The sequence below is a fragment of the Mobula birostris genome, chromosome 23, assembly GCF_030028105.1.
Source record: "Mobula birostris isolate sMobBir1 chromosome 23, sMobBir1.hap1, whole genome shotgun sequence".
NCBI lineage: Eukaryota > Metazoa > Chordata > Chondrichthyes > Myliobatiformes > Myliobatidae > Mobula > Mobula birostris.
Genome location: NC_092392.1, coordinates 15,047,960 through 15,065,844, shown reverse-complemented (window position 1 = coordinate 15,065,844; position 17,885 = coordinate 15,047,960). Strand labels below are relative to the sequence as shown.

The window sequence follows — 17,885 nt, the reverse complement described above, 5'->3', positions numbered from 1 at the left end:
GGGATAGTGGAGTAATGAAAAATTGTCAACAGAAGAGAGTGATTGGTCATCTGAAATGAGAATCTAAGTAGATTTTTCCTCCTCTCTGTCAAAGTACAAAAATAATATACATTCTATTTTAGCATAAAAACCATCAGAAACCGATTTGAACTTAATTCTGAGTTCCAGACTATTTTGTTAGAAACATAACAGATATCTGAATGATATTGCTTGTAACACCACCAGGTTCAAGAATAGTTATTACCCTTCAAGCATCAGGCTTTTGAACCAAAGGAGATAGCTTCACTCACCCCCAACACTGAACTGATTCCCCAACCTACCGACTCACTTTAAAGGACTCTACGACTTATGTTCTTGATAATTCTTGCTTATTTATTTATTTGGTTTTTGCACATTGGTTGTTTGTCTGTCTCTTTCGTGTACAGTTTTTCAATTGTTCTATTGTGGTTCTCTGTATATACCGTGAATGCCCGCAAGGATATGAATCACAGGGGATACAATGACGTCTGAGTTTTGATAATAAATTTACTTTTAACTTCTGAACTATGAGCCCATGAACCGTCAACTTTTAACAAGCCACTACTTCACACATTCGAAACCTTCCATCCTTCCTTATATAACACGTGTAACTTTGTGAACAACCTGCCTTGCTTCACATCACAGATCAAATTCAAAGATGGTGCTGAGATAACCTCGGCCAAGGTAATGTTGGGAAAAATAAAGAAGGGCTTATCAGGGTCTTCTCTTCTAAATAGATCCGTAAGGATTCTTTTCGGTCTTTGGTTCTCTGCTTTTCCTACAAGGCCACACAGTAGATGCCTACCATCTTTTCTAGTCCCATTGACTGAATGCCATGACACCACATATTTAGTCAAGACAACCTCTCTTGGTGGTATGCTCCATTTGGAGTTCTTCAGGGAGGAGGTACAGGAGCCTGAAGACAACACACACAAATTAGGAACAGGTTCTTCCCCTCCACCATAAGATGTCCGAACCCATGAATACTATTCACTATTTTGCTCTCTTTTCATGTATCTTATATATTTCTTTTTGTAACATAATAATTGTTTTATACATTGTACTGCTGCCACAAAACAACAAACCTCACTACATACGTCAGTGATAACAAACCCTGAACCTGATTCTGATTCCACCATTACCCTGACCCAAGGAAATAGATGGAAGAGGGACATGTCAGGGATTTCTGACCTCAGCTGTCACTAGATTTGCATCTATCAGTTCAGGGATGTAAGTGTGAATCACACCATTATAGTTGGAGGCATTAAAAAAGCTAGTGTCAACAATGGTGATCATGAAACCACTAGAAGATACTAATCCATTCATTTCATTTAGCTCATTCTGGGAAGGAAATCTGCTGTCTCTATCCACTCTGTCCTGGCCTATACATAACTCCAGATACACTTCTGTGGTTGACTGTTATTTGCTTCCTTATTTCAAGAGTATTTATTAATAGAAAGGAAATGCATCACCAGCAACATTGATATCCCATGAATGAATAAATCAGAAATACCCCGCTTCTTCCTCAACCACTTAAATCCATCTCCAGTAAAAAAAATATTAATGATATTGTTAATCCTGAGTCAACTTTCACTTTTCCACATTTTCTAGGTCCTTTGCACATTTTCACCATGGTCCCAGCTGAAATGAGTTGTCACCCCAATAGGTCAGATGTATTTAATGAACCATGTAATGAGTAATCCCTTTCCGAAAACAAGGACAAGAGTCATTTCAGTAGTTAACACACACTGACCCAGATTCACATATGACTCAGAGCTCAGAGGTCGGAGGTTACATGTTCCATCTCTGCAAGTAAATTACATGGAAATCAAAGTACAGGAACGTCAAATGGAAAAAAAAACTTTCAGATACTAAACTAGAAAATGTTGTGCCTAAAATAAGGGCTATGCAGTACGGTAATTCCGGGCAGTTTCCAGAGTAGGTTATACATGGTCGGCACAACATTGTGGGCCGAAGGGCCTTTAATGTGCTGTAGATTTCTATGATTCTACGATATGAAAGAAACCTTGAACTGCAAAGTACTGACCTCGTTGGCTAAAGCGAATGTTCCCCAGTGTATTCCTACAGACTTCTTTGCTTGAACATCCACGTGGATCCTCACAGCCTCTTCTGGGTTCACGTGGTTGTACTTCATGAACCACCTGGAGGAGAGACGAAGACATGGACTGATAAACCGTGAGCCTCAAACCCCAGAGCGCAGCGCTCCGCGTTTCCGTGCTGAGTCAGGCAATACGTCATCACCCTCCTACATTTGATCAATTCAACAGAAAATGCAAAAAAGAAGCAGGAAAGGTGATGGAGTTTGACTAGCTCATGCATAAGCTATAAAACTTTGCCTGGCCTATGTTTGTTGTTACCAAAATTCTAACACAATAAGTAAGCAAAAGAGGATTCCAGAAACATTGAGTAAGCCTCGTTTTCCATGAACTGAAGGCATTAATGTGAGCTATTAATAAAGTACCACAAAACAAAGCTGGATAATAAAGGAAGCATGAAAAAAAGCAATCTACAAAATAAGCTAAATGCCTAAATGGTGAATTAAAATGTAGTTAGTTATCGTATCAGTAAATATCTTAAAATTTCATATAGGCAATTATTTTTTTAAGTGAGGTTGTCATTATGTAGGTAGAAAAATTCCCATGAATGAGCACAAGATAAATTCTCTGGCAGTCTTTGATGAGGAAAGAATTTTGATCAGAGACTTGGTGGAATTTAGCACGAGGTATTCTAGAACAGCCAGGGGCGATCTTTTGAATTTCTCATTTAATGAACAGTATCTTTAAAAAAGCACTGCGGCACTGGAATGTCATTTTAGATTACGGCCTTGAATTGCGAAGGGGGTAGAGAGAAAGGAAAAGCTTCTGCAATGATTACAACTGTGTTGCTTAAGCATAAAATATACTGTCCCCCTCAAGAAGCCCATTCTGTGTCCTATGCACAAGTTAGAGGAATTTGCAGTGATCTCAAAGAAATGTGTAATATTATCTGCACTGATTTTAAGACAATCGATATCTTAAATGAGCAGAGAGGGCAGAAGGGGTAGGGGTTTAATACAGGGAGTAACTGAGCAAGCAATATCCCACATTTGACCCTAATAGTTAAGTAAATTAAACAACTTCATTTCACTCAGCTTCCCTGTGCCTTCACTGAACTCTTCCCGCAACCTATGTACTCACTTTCAAGGACTCTTCATCTCATGTTCTCGATCCTTATTGCTTATTTATTACTTTTTCCCCTTCTTTTTGTATTTGCACAATTTGTTGTCTTTTGCTCACTAGCCCACCCTGTTGGTGGGGTCTTTCATTGATTCTATTATGGTTATTGGAATTATTGAGAATGCCCGCAAGAAAATAAATCTCAGGGTTGTATACGGTGACATAATAAATTTACTTTGAACCTTGAACTCTGGATAAAGTACAAGTTTCAAGGTAAGTTAATTAGAATAAGTTTCAACAAATCATAAGGTAGTGTATGTTAACATATACATAATTTGTTAATAAATTTACTTTGAGCTTTGTGTTAACATGCTGGATTAGAAAACACATACGAGGGGTGATTGATAAGTTTGTGGCCTACAGTAGAAGGAATCAATTTTAGAAAACCTAGCACATTTGTTTTTCAACATAGCCCCCTCCTACATTTACACACTTAGTCCAGCGGTCGTGGAGCATACGGATCCTTCCTTTGTAGAAGTCGGCGTCTTGGACCTCTAGAAAGTGGTCCACAGCAGGGGTGATTGATAAGTTCGTGGCCTAGGGTAGAAGGAGATGAGTTATACAGCTCTCGTTACATGCACGTGCAGTTCAACTCTTTGAGTGATCATGCAGAAAGTTTAAAGTTAATAACTCATCTCCTTCTACCTTAGGCCACCAACTTATCAATCATCCCTGCTGTAGACCAATTTCTGGAGGTCCAGCACATCAGTCTCTGCAACTTCAGCCGGATCCTACCACCAAATACATCTTTATACCATCCCACTCTCTACTTTCCACACGAATCACTCTCTCCGTGTTTCCCTTGTCCATTTGTCCTTCCCCGCTGATCTCCCTCCTGGCACTTATCCCTGCAAGCAGAACAAACTGCCCATTCACCTCCTCCCTCACCTTCATTCAGAGTCCCAAACAGTCCTTCTAGGTGAGGCAACACTTTACCTGAGAATCTGTCGGGGTCATCCACTGTGTGGTGCTCCCAGTGTGGCCTCCTCTACATCAGAGGTCCAACGTAGATTGGTGGTCCATTTTGTTGAGCACCTTGGCACCATCCACAACAAACATGATTTCAAGTGGCCAACCATTTTAATTCCAATCCCCATTCCCATTCGGAAATGTCAGTCCATGGCCTCCTCTACAGCCATGATGAGGCCACCCTCAGGTTCGAGGCGCAACACATCATATTGTGTCTGGGTAGCCTCCAACATGATGGCATGAACATCGATTCCACATAATTTCTCCCACCCCCTCACTTCTCTATTTTGCCCCTGTTCATTCTGGCTGCTCGTTTACTACTTTTCATCTGCCCATTACATTCCCCTGGTGCCCCTCCTCTTTCCCTTTTTCTCATGGTCCACTCTCCTCTCCTATCAAATTCCTTCTTCTTCAGCCCTTTACCCTTTTCATCTATCACAACCCCCCCCCCCACAGTTTCTCACTTCTTCCCACTCCCTTATCCACTTACCTTCTCCCTCACCTGGCTTCACCTGTCACCTTCCTGCTTGTACGCCATCCTCTCCCCCCACCTTCTTTTTCCTGGCTTCTGCCCCCTTCCTTTCCAGTCCTGATGAAGGGCCTCAGCCCAAGATGTTGAGACCCTCTCCATAGATGCTGCCTGACCTGCTGTGTCCCTCCAGCATTGTGTGTGTGTGCGTGTTACCCTGGATTCCCAGCAGCTACAGAGGCTCTTGCGTTTTCAAAACTGTACATGCTAATGGTTTTAGTATTCATCAGTTCACCACCATTCCACTGCTCGTGACAGATAGTCCCAGCAGCAGCTTGCTCTGGTACTGCAGGACATAAATGTTCTCTCCAAATGCAATTCATATTTCAGCTGAATCTTTTGCAGAGCTGGCTGTCTGCACAGTTGAAGTGGCTGCTGCAAAGATCATATATTGTAATGGATGTCTTATCAACAAGGCAGATTGAATGTTTTCTTTTCTCATTTATGAAATACGGTGGACAGTTTGATAAAAAGGGATTAACTGTCTCAAGCATCCTACTATGGCAAATATATCTAGTTCAGTTTCAATGGTGATGAAAGAATCACAAGCAAAACCCGTTGTGCAAACCTGATTTGAATACTAAAGCAAGAAAATGGTAATGTACAAAACAATATTTCACCCACACCTCACAAATTATGCACAGTTTTATACTTGCTGTTGAAAGAATAGAAGAGCTGAAAATGAGTAGGGCTGACTCACTAGGATAATCTGCAAAAGGCATATTGAAATTAGAGAATTTAAAAGCAGACCGAAACTCAATGCAGCAAGAAGGAATGCTGAGCAGTCTAACAGACATACTCGGCATCTGCAGTTAAGAGAATCAATGCTGAAAAATAGTCTCCACTAGTAAGTCAATTTGAATCAAGAATTAATATTGAAAGAGGTGATGAAAATATTTTATGCACATAGAATTATTCGTTTGTGGAAGGCATTATTACAAGTAAAAATACATTTATATTGTCAAAAGCAAGGAACTAGGGATGCTAAAAATCTGAAATAAAAACAAAAATTTGAGCAGTATCTGTGGAAATGAGTGATCTCGTTAAAGTCTCAGGTTGATGATCTATCAGTATTGGAACAGTACGAGAACAAATGCAGAATGTTTTCATTTGCAGAGAGGGTGAGGGGGCTGTCTTTCACAACATGGCAGCCATAGCTGTCCAGGTTCCACAATTGTTTACTGTGTTGTTGAAAATAGGGATATGAATGCTAACTAAGCATAGCTAGTCTGAAAGAGTGTAAACAAAAGATAATGAATTAGGACAGTAGATAACCAGTCTGTACTGCCTGTGTCAGACCTGGCCGATTCTGATGAAACTCTCCACAGATGTGATCTGATTCACTGAGCATTTCCACCACTGGCTAATTTCTTATCTCCAGCTACAGTTGTGATCTGCATCTCACTTCCCCAATTTCCTTTCTCTCTCTCTCCTGCTATCATTTGTCTGCCTCTATTTACACTCCTTCAGGCAGATCAGCTATGATTAACAAGCATTCAATTTCTTCTGGTAGATGGCATCAAGACAGCTGTCTCACGCATATATTCTCGATTTCCACACTTCGACTCTGTTTTCACCATTCCATTGCCACAGTGCAACTTAAAACATACTTGCTTCCTCACTTTTCTTAGCTCAGATGAAGGGTTATTGGTCTGAAACGTTAACTTAGTTTCTCTCCCTGCAGAAGCAGTCCCCCAACTAACAACGGGTCTCACCAATGAAGAGGAGGCCGCATCGGGAGCACCGGACACAACAGATGACCCCAGCAGGTGCGCAGGTGAAGTTTGGCCTCCCCTGGAAGGACCTGAATGGAGGTGAGGGAGGAGGTATAGCACTGGCTGCTTGCAGGGAGAGAAATTAGTAGATTAGAGGGGAGGGATGAATGGACAAGAGAATCATGGAAGGATTGATCCTTGTGGAAAGCTGGGGGGGGGATGGTAAAGGTACATTTAGTGGTAGGATCCCTTTGGAGATGGTGGAAGTTGTCGAGGATAATATGTTGGATGCAGTGACTGATGGGGTGGTAGGTAAGGACAAGAGGAACCCGATCACAATTATGGTGGCGGGAAGCTGCGGTGAGCACGGATTATGATTTGCTGTTATAACGTCAGGTCACGACCATCAGGAAAGACTGAACAGATTAGATTAAAGTAGCTTTATTTGTCACATATATATTGTAACATCAAAACACACAGTGAACTGCGTCATTGATGTCAACACCCAACACTATCTGAGGGCATGCTGGGGCAGGGGTGGGGGCAGCCACAAGTGTTAGCGTGCTTCCATCACACCCACAACCCGCTGACCCTGACCCTGACCCCTACACCTTTGGAAGGTGGGAGTAAACTGGAGCACCCAGAGGAAACCCACCTGATCACGGGGAGAACGTGCAAACTTCACGCAGACAGTGGCAGGGACTGAACCCTGATCACTGGCGCTAACCACTGTGCTGTCGTGCCCTCTATACACTACCAGAAGAAATTGAGAAGACAGTTGTACTTGCAGGAGAAAATAAACTCGATTAAAAATCCAGGAAAAGCGTCTTCAACCAGAATCTTGTTAGAATGTGAAACTTGGAGGAAGCCAGTGTGGGCCAGAAATGTCAGCCTGGAACTGTTGGGCCGAATGGCTTATTTCATTTCCGTTGGATGTATATGGAAACTAAGAGTGATGCGAGGAAAACAGAGGAATACTGGACCACTGAAGGGATTGTAACGATATCTAATCCTGCTGAGCCGCTCCCTTTAATCGGCTGGCAATGTGAAAATAGACATTTTTTAAAAATAAACTGAATTTTTCAGAATTTATCTTTAATTAGAGGGAGAATGGAGGAAGGGTGGGTTTGTTGAGTTTGTTACTTTTCCCCTTTTCTCTCAGTTTTGGCTCCATGCAGCATAATTTCTCCCCTGTGAGTGAGGGTCATATTCCATAATCCAGACTGGGCCAATCTGAGAAACGTGGAATGCAGCACCAGGCCTATGGGGACATGCTCCGATTTGTCTCCCTTATGATGAAGGGTGTTGCCCACATATGTAACTCACAACTTGATGAGTCATGGCCAGCAAATGATTCTATTGTTCTACTACTGCGTGTGCAGCTATTCAATTTGCTCAAAAAGTGTTAAAGTCAAAGTTTTAGTGACTTGCTTTTCTGCGTTGTCCATGGCAACGATAATTGTTAAACCTTAACTCAGCCCCTAATGCTAGGAGGTTTTTGCTCTTTGGTACGTGCTTCCTCCAAGTGATCCGTGGACTATATATGATCATTCCTGTAGAAAGGAAAAGAGTGCTACCCGTACGTTCTGAGAAAGTAGCAATTTCAGCATTGTCACATTTTGACATTGATATGAATTAGTGGCAATTGTTTTGATGAGGCCATTTAGTGAATTATTAGACTAAATCAAATTAGTCTACAACTGGAAATAATTGACTATTCCCCATCTCAATTCAAGGTCAGAAAGTACTAAGTACATGAAATATAATAAGTAAAATTCAGAAGCACCTTAAAATCTACATACCTCGGCTCATAGGCTCCAATAGGAATTGCGGCAAGATCAAATGGTCCATATCGTTTCCCTATTTGTTCAAAGGCCACACAGTAACCTGTATCACCAGCAAAAAAAAATCTGTTCCAAGGTCCGAGGACACACCAGCTGCCCCATAGTGCCTTGTTATCATCTGTTACAGTCCGCTTGCTCCAGTGCTGCACAGGTGTAAAAACAAACGTGACCTCATCGTGCCCGGGGATACAGTTCTCTTCCCACCAGTCTAATTCGATTACGTTCTCACAGCCACATTTCTGCATCCAGCCTAACAAACCCAACGGTACAAACCACCTCAAGTCACTCCCAAATCGCTCATTGAGACTAAGCACGGTATTGTAATCCAAATGATCATAATGGTTGTGACTAATAACCACAGCGTCTATTTTGGGCAACTGAGCCACCGTACAGGGTGGGTTTCGGAACCGCTTCGGTCCGAAGAACTGCACCGGTGAAGCTCGTTGGCTGAAGATGGGATCTGTCAGAAAAGTGACCCCTTCCATTTCCACCAGCAGCGACGCGTGTCCCAACCACGTCACTCGGATTCCACTGCCCACATCGCCCACCAGTTCTGGGTTTTTGACAAAGAATGGTTCTTTTATTGGCAATCCTTCATCAAGTTCCTAGAAGCAAAGACAATAGATTAAAAGAAGAAATGGCCTGTTTTCCCCAATGAATTGTTGTCACCTGCATGTTTAACTGAGATGAATAAAAGTGTTATGAAAAAGCAACACACTATAAGCAAATCACAATCACCACTTTTACAAACAGGCAGAATCTTACTTTAAGTTCATTTCTAAATCATAATGTGAACTAATAAGGTGGTTGTTTTGACCAATTAGAGTTGACAAAAGTTTCCTCTAGGTTGGAATTTTGATTGTTAAACCTTCTGAGCAGAAGTCATTTAATAATGGTCCCTTGGGAGTGCTACTGGAAGGTAACTACTTCTCTTGAACTGTTCTGAAATAATGATCAAACAACTTCAGGAGTGAAGGAAGTTCTACAGTAAGTCTGTAACCAAAAACACAGATATGTTAATTCATGTACTACTGAACGCATTCTGTGTCAAACTTGGAGATGGTCCTCCAAAAAGGACTACAACCTTGTCGTTGGGTTTGGAGGCTTGTGTGCCTCAATGATCCAGAGAGCTATGTTGGCTGGAGTCCAGGCCTTGAGCTTTGGCTCTTGGTAGGGTCACCCATGGGTTAAAGGGTAGAGGCCAAACTAAGGGTGGTCCACCGGTCTTCCAGGTTCCAGACTAGTCAAACAAAAATTGTTAAAGAAACAGCAATGAAGAATCTTCTATATCTGTGTGTGACTGTAGGGACAGACAGAGATGGAGGACCTTCATTGCTGCCCTGAACACCAGCAGCATAACAGGCAGTAACTAACTTGGAGATGATACTGGACTTGGTGGCAGAGATTACAGGGTGTAGTGGGGGGTGGGGAACACTTGATAAGTTACTACAATATACCCTGCACGCCATGCTAGAGTGAACAGTTACGGATTCAGTGACAAGGCAGAAGTTTGGGAACTTCTCTGCTTTATATGCAATAGAACTTCTTTACCCAATCCAGGCAAGTGGTGAGAATTCTTATACACTCCTGACTTAAGTTTTGGAAATCACAGACAGCACTATATTATGAAATAGCCAGTCACATTACTGAAACAGCTGGTACTGTTAAAGCATTTGGCCATTTTCAACATATTGATAATGAGGACCTCAGCAATGGTAATGATGTTGAAAGATAGAAGAGGTGTTTACTTACTAGATCTCATTATTAGGAATGCAGTCCAATTGCAATAGTCCAGTCTAGATACTGTTTAGGTTATGGTACAGATCAATACTGGCTATAATCAATACCTAAACTTGGCTGGTTAGACATCAACAGATCTGAGGCTGGAGCTGATCACCATCTGATCTTTAGATAGTCCCCAGTAGTCAAGATAGAGAAAGAGCGACTGATAAAGATGTATAGTTGGAGGGGATAATTCTGTGACTGTGACAAGATGCTTCCAAGAAACCTTGCGTGACTTCAGATATGATTACAGCCACTACAGGACATTCCCTTTGAGCTACAGATACGTCATATTTTCTTGGTTCCTTGCCTAATCTGAAAATCAGCTAGACACATCCCTCAGACTATTGTGCTAATGCCCATGTTTCGATCTAGACAGTTAGGAACATAAAACATAGCACAGGAACGGGACCTTCAGCCCACAAAGTCTGTACTGAACATGATGCCAATTTAAACTAATCTCTATTGCCTGTACATGATGCATATCCCTCCATATTCATGTGCCTGTCTCACACTACCATCATATCTGTGACAAGCTGATCCATCCAACTACGTAAAGTGTTTGTCCTGTAATTCTGTTAAAACTTTGCCCTCTCCTCACCTTAAATGCATTTCCTTAGGTACTTTGACATTTCTACCATGGGAAAAAGAATCTCACTGCCTGTCCTATCTATGCCTCTCACAATATTATAAACTTCAACCAGGTCTCCCCTAAGCTCCTGATGCTCCAAAAAAAAAATGATCCAAGTTTGTCTAACCTCTCCTTGTAAGATCATCCTCCCCAATCCAGACAACATCCTGGCAAACCTGTTCTGCATCCCTTCCCAAGGATCCACAATCTTTTTGTGATAGGGTGACCAGAACTGCACATATTACTCCAATTGTGCCCCACCCTAAATTTTTAAATGCTGCAACATGACTTCTTTACTCATATACTCAGAGCCCCAAACAACAAAAGTAAGCAAGCCATAGTGTCTTCTCTACCTCCTCATCGACTTGCATGGCCTCTCTGTGCAACTCCACCAACCTTTGTGTGCTCTACAAACTTATTAAACCACCCATCTATATTTTCATCTAAGTCACGTATTATAATAATAAGTAATTGATCCCGTGGGAAATTATTTTGTTACAGCAGCATTTAAAACCACACTTAGCAATAATAATCAATATAACAATAATACCAATGTCCAATGTGCAATAATAATGATAATGTACAAAGTAATAAAGCAGAGACTATTGTACTATGATATGTGTTCTCCTGTCGCACAGAGGTGAACTGTTGTACATGTTTGTTGCACTTAGTAGGAAAGATTTTCTGTAACGATCCTTGTGACAGTGGAGCTGAACGAGTCTGTTCGAAAGGGTGCTCCGCTTCTTATTCAGTCAGTGGTGGAGAGGCTGTGCCTGATTGTCCATAATGGATAACAGTTCGTTTAGTGACCTCCTCTCCACCACTAACTCAAAAGAGTCCAGGTTGTAGCCAAGGACGGATCCAGCCTTTTTGATGAGTTTATTCAGTCTTTTTGCATCACCAGCACTGATACTGCTCCCCCAACATAGAGCCGCAAAGACGACTGCACGCACGACAACAGACTGGTAAAAGATCTCCAGCATCCAGCTGCACACATTGAAGGATCTCAGCTTCCTTAGAAAATAGAGTCTGCTCATCCCCTTCTTGTAAACAGCATTGGTGTTGGTTTTCCCAGTTACAAACAACAGAGGGCCCAGCACCAATCTCTGTGAAACACCACTGGTCATAGATCTCTGCCCAAAATAATACCCTTCTATTACTACTTCACTGGGCAAGCCAACACTTGACCAAAGCTACCAAGTCCACGTGGATGACATGCATCTTAATTTTCTAGATCAACTTACTATGAAGGACCTTTGTCAAATGCCTTCCTGCATCCACTGACCTACTCACATCAGTCACTTCCTCAAAACTCTCAATCAAGTTTGTAAGATATGATCTGCCTGCACAAAGTTGTTCCTCAAGACGTGTTTTCTCAAGCACACAGAGTGAGGCAAGCAGATCTGAACTCAATACTCCCACTGAGGCCACACCAATGTTTTACAAAAGGTTCAGCATAACTTCCCTGCTTTTATGCTTTGTGCCTCTAATAATTAAGCTCTGAACTTTATATGCATTTAACCACTTTCTCAACCTGCCCTGCTACTTTCGAAGAATTGTGCATGCAATCCCCTATATCCCTTAGTTCCTGCACAACTTTTAGAACAATGCTGCCTCTCCTCATTCTTCCTACCAAAATGCATTACAGAAACAAATAATACCTGGCACCAATCCAAAGAAGAAGATGGATTCCAAAGTTTGGTTTGAGGTAGGTTGTAAATAGAGTCTTCAAGGAAGGTGAGAGTAGGCAAGAAGGTCTGAATAGGGGCCTAAGTAGCTGGAGGCATTGGCAAGGAAATATAAGGCATTTAAATTATTTTATTCCACATTGTTGGACCAGTGCATGTGATTATAGTTTTAAATTTGGTGAGTACTAGCCCTAAAATTGCCTAGAAGCTAACAGTTCATTATTCTGTCCTAAAGTTGGGAGTTGTTTCTATTAAAAGTTTTTTTTTTCATGAGTTATGCCAGTGAACATATATAAAATTTGTCTTCTAGTATTTTGTCTTTAAATAAAACTCTCACAGCTCTTTCCACAATAACACAACCTCGCAGAAATTGAATCCTCTTAAAAATGTTAACTTTCCAAAAATGCCATACTTGTTCAATGTTGAATTACAATGTCCTCACATGAAGTTGCTCTTTCATTCTTTCCTGCACTAAACGTCAGAACTGATAAAGGGTCTTGGCCCAAAACTTTAACTGTTCATTCATTTCCATAGATGCTGCCTGACCTGCTGAGTTCCTCTAGCATTTTGTGTATGTTGCTCTGGACTATCAGCATCTACAGAATCTCTTGTGCTTGCAATACCCAAAATGTACATTAACCAAAGTTTTATACAGCTGAAATAGTACTTCCCAACTTTTATACTTTATGCCACAAAAAAATGAAAGCAAGCATGCTGCATGTCTTCTTGACACCCCTACCCACTTGTGTAGTAACTTTAAGCAAGCTATAGACTTGCAGCTCAAGATCCTTCTGTTCATCAGTGTTCCTAAGCAGCCTGCCATTTACAATGTACCTTCCCCTCTCAAAGCCCAAAGTCTCATATTTAATTGGTTAAAAACTCCACCTGCCATTACTCGGCCCATGGCTCCAACTGATCTACATCCTTTGACAATCTTCCTCACTGTCCACAGCTCCATCTATTTTTGTGTTATCGACATTGGACCAAGATGTCTGGGACGACTCCCCTGCTATACTTCGAAAGGAGCAGCACAGGCCGGGGACATGTTCACCTGAAAGCAGACAGGGTTGGGACTTCACAAGGCAGTACCACTCACTGACAATGCAGCTCTTCCTCAGCACTGTACTGGAGGCTACATTGCTGCTGGAAGCAAGGCAATTAAGTTGCATTTGACAATCTCAAAATATTAGAACTCCTCAGCTGTTTTTAACCATCCAGTCTTTTTATATTCTGGAAGTATTTGGAAGTGAGCACTACTTCTTAAGTTACCTCATCTTCCCCCTCTCTCCAGGTGGCATTCTACATTACGAGGCCTTACCCAGGCTTCTTAAGAACAATTCTATGATTCCACTTCAAGAAATAACATAACCCAATTCTGTCTAGACTAGCAACAAACATCACTTCACTACTGATCCTTTGGCCTGACAACGGAAAGTGAAGGATCGTATTGCACTGATAGGGGTGGTGTGTGATACCACCAGAAAGTGCAGACTGCAGTGGTAATGGAGGAAACATTCACTCCTTTCTCCTGGATAAATGTCATGAGCCCAAAATAAACTGCAATTAGACACTGACCTGAAAAAACAGCATGAGTCACGGCATATAATGATCTTCGAGGGAAGTTTACTTTTATGAAAACCTTCAATCTAGAATGTTATGGCTTACACATTGTAGGCTTCACATAATTTCGAAGAGGAGGCCACTCACTGTTTTCCAGCTATTCGGCATACTGAACGAGGATAAATCCGATTAGATATAAAGCCAACTGACACAGATACTAGCCCCTCGTGCCCCCCCCACTAAGCACCCTGCTGCATCAGTCCTTCACTGATCTCACATCTCCATCAGCTCCCCCTTCTCTTGCCACCCACCCACATCCTACATCACCCTACGGTGACGTTCGAGATAGAACATAGAAATCTACAGCACATTACAGGCCCTTTGGCCCACAACGTTGTGCCGATCATATAACCTACTCTAGAAACTGCCTAGAATTTCCCTAGCGCATAGCCTTCTATTTTTCTAACCTAGCTAAGAGGCTCTTAAACGACCCTGTCGTATCCACTTCCACCACCACCGCCTCCAGCAGTGCATTCCACGCACCCACCACTCTGTGAAAAACTTACCCCTGACATCCCCTCTGTAGCTATTTCCAAGCACCTTAAAACTATGCTCCCTTATGGTAGTGATTACAGCCCTGGGAAAAAGCCTCTGGTTATCCACGTGAGAAAACCCATGCAGTCACAGGGAGAACTCCACACTGACAACACCCAAGGTTGAGATCAAACCCTTGTCTCTGGAGCCTTGAGGCAGCAACACTAACACTACACCAATATTTGGTAATTCTTTTCTCCTGAGTCCCGAGCTTATCTCCTACCATGTCTGGTACTCTTACCTCTTCTCTTCATCATCTGCCCAGTAATATTTCTCTGAACTTTCTTTCCTCCAGTGGCATATGCATACATGCTTCCTCCTCCCATGAATTTTACTCTACCAAAATCAAATCTCACTGCTTCTGGTCCAACCAATGCTCGTTTGTCCAGCGTCTTCAGGACTGGAGTCGCCTTAGCACCTTTGAACTGCCTTTAAAACACAGCCTGGCAGTTAATAGCCAGTGATCCTGAGTTCAGTCCCAGGAACTCTCCATAAGCAGACAGATCAAACTAGTAGCCCCTCCACGCTGGGTCACTGTTCCACCAGATCACCAAGTAGGCAGGAGAAAATCTGCAGATGCTGGAAACCATAGTGAAGGGTCTTGGCTCTTTTCCATCAATGCCACTGGGCCCACTGAGCTCCTCCAGCATTTTGTGTGTATTACCATGTAAACAGACTGCTTTTAGTATTTTTAATATGCAGGTTGCTATCAGATCATCAGAAAATGCATTGGAAAAGCCTAGATTAATTATGCACATTGTTAAAGCGCTCACCTTGCATACACATAGTGGTCAAAGACCTATTTCTGTGAGGTAGGACTCTGTCACTGTTTAAATGCTGCACATTATTGCTACAAATAACCACTCCGATAACAGATCTATAAACAGATGGACAGATTCTGACCTTGCGTTGTTCAAAGCACTCACCTCTTTGGAACTGGGGATGTTTGTGTGGTCTTTCTCCATCACAACAAACTTCAACACATTGCTGAAAGCAGGGGCACTCCACGTTGGCCATGGATTGATAAACCTGCCATCTTTGCCCTTCTCTGATTTTGTCACATCCTCTTCCAGTCGGTAATCCAGTCTGAAGCTTTTCCTGGAGGTTCGGGATGAAGTGCTTCCTCGGGACTCTCGGCTCACATTTCCCGGTCTTTTCTTCACAGCTTCCTTGGGATAGTGACTCCTGGAATGAGGAACTTGTTCTTCCAGGTTCACGTCCATGCTCCCCTCAGCTCTGTAGTACAAGATTTAAAAAATGTCAAACCGACTATTAAGAATAGACGTCAGGGTCCATGAAATTTCTACAAATGTAAAGTACCTGCAAAGTACAAAATCCCAGCTTCACACCATTCCCATTCTGTTATTTAATGACTTAACTTGTTACTTGCAGATCGATGTGAAGCAGTTTCAGAAATGGACGACTGTCAGTGACTTTATAATTCCGAAGTCTGAGCTAGCTATCAATCTCTTGCGACCCCCAAGCCTTTCCAGGAAATAAAACTGCACCTTGTAACTGCACCGGGCAAGAGTCAGATCTCAACGGCGCAAAAATAACGAAAGACCTCTTGGTGTTTTATAAATTTGCCTTGATTTTTGGGGAGAAGTCCTCCCAGTGTTCTAATTAGCCCCCGGATTTTTGTGCAGGGTCCGGGACCCTCAATGGGACACACACTAACGCGGCCGATGGTATAAATCAGTCTGGCGGATGCGCATCTTACGCAGCCAACATCAATAGCAATCATCGGCCAAAAACTGCGGTGGAGATGGCATTGCGGTAACCTTGCTGAGCAGCTCTGGCAGTCTTTAAAACAAGAGCTGAACCCAGATAAAATTCTGGGTTTTTCAACAAGTACGAATAAAAATAATGCCTCTTAAATCGTCAGCGCCGTGAATGGAACACTAATGTATTCCAAACGCCAGCGGTCCTTCCCGAATGGGAACTACTAACGAAGGTTCTCCTAACGAAGCAATGCCCACGACGCTAGGCTGTGTATAACGTGAAGGTAAGCACAAGCATAAGCATAAACACACACACACAAACTTTCCGATTGTTCAACCATAACGTCAGGTGATGCTTGCTATTAATCACTAGGCTTAATTATCGCAGTAAACGGCTGATCCGCCGATGAACTGTAACAAGATAAAAGTTCACCGCAAAGCCAAGGTACTGTCTCTCAGCTTACGTCTTGGCAGCTTGACTACAGAGAACTGTTAGCTCCACGAGCAGCAGAACAGACCGCTGAGCGGAAAGGGGAAACATTGTGAATGTTAACGACGTGTTTGTGTTTTGGCAGCGCTCTGGGGGCCGGGGGAGGAGGGGCGATGGCGGGCTCACACTTACTGTGTAGTTTTCCTCCCGTGGTTGCCGCCCGCTGACAGAGGAACGAGCCAGAACCCCGAGGTCAGCCCCTGCCCTACTCAAACACGTGACACTGCAAATCAGCCAGTCAGTCCTACAAGCAAATGACTCAAACCTACTTTGTCGGAGGCACAAAGAGAAACTCCCCCCCCCCCACACACACACCTCCATTAAAATAAACAACAAAGTAGCCCAAATTAATCGCTGAAATTCTCTCCCGGGTTTAGAGGAGTTGCAGATCCAGGCTTCTATCTGAGTTGTGGACTTCCGCAGCTCCGGTTCAACCTTTGAACAACTGAATCCCGCTCGAATGGGAAACGAGATTAAAGTTTCCCTCAAACGCTTTCCGTGTGCAGACTTGTAGAAAGGCTGACACAGTTTTAGTGTGTGTGTGTGTATGGGGTGGGGGTCGCTAATATCAAACTGGATTCAAAAACAGTAACTGTTGACTCTGCAACACACATCAAAGTTGCTGGTGAACGCAGCAGGCCAGGCAGCATCTCTAGGAAGAGGTACAGTCGACGTTTCGGGCCGGGACCTATTTGATTAGACAAGATATGTCTGTTTTGAAGGTACAGTAATCTGCGGTAGCTCCGATCAAACAGAAAATGTTCAATGCAGAAAGTTACCCTGGGCCCCCTTCATTGTCTGTCAGCACCGCCTCTATTTTGGGCTAAATTGTATAATGGTGTCAAGCTGCGGCCTCTCCAGTAAAACCAATGGAAGTAAAATAGTTTACGTTTAAGACGACCAAAAATCCGATTTATTTCTAGATTTTTTTCCAATTTGGGAAAAAAAAGTGTAGACTTATTTAATGAATGCTCTAAGTAAAGCAGTGGTCAGGGGACTTTCGCTGCTGGTCAGGTTGCTCGGAACAAACCTGAATTACAGTAATTTCTTTTGTTAAAAAGAACTCCTCCTAGAGTTTGCCCCTAGTGTCAAACTTTAGGGATTAGCA

The 17,885-nt window shown here is 42.6% G+C and overlaps 1 protein-coding gene across 4 annotated transcripts in view; it reads right to left on the bottom strand.

Annotated features, from left to right (window-relative positions):
- Positions 1-17,885, bottom strand: part of napepld (N-acyl phosphatidylethanolamine phospholipase D) — a 45,673-nt gene that overhangs the window by 27,158 nt on the left and 630 nt on the right. The window contains exons 1-4 of one of the 4 annotated variants that reach the window (XM_072241171.1): positions 16,910-16,994; positions 15,493-15,802; positions 8,270-8,916; positions 2,066-2,180 (exon numbers count right to left, since the gene is read on the bottom strand). In XM_072241171.1, coding sequence (XP_072097272.1) covers positions 2,066-2,180; positions 8,270-8,916; positions 15,493-15,789 — 1,059 coding nt within the window. In that variant the 5' untranslated portion in view covers positions 15,790-15,802; positions 16,910-16,994. Of the gene's footprint in view, positions 1-2,065; positions 2,181-8,269; positions 8,917-15,492; positions 15,803-15,886; positions 16,292-16,751; positions 16,832-16,909; positions 16,995-17,885 lie in introns of those variants that run through there. The other 3 variants (XM_072241170.1, XM_072241172.1, XM_072241169.1) reach the window with 3 other exon arrangements.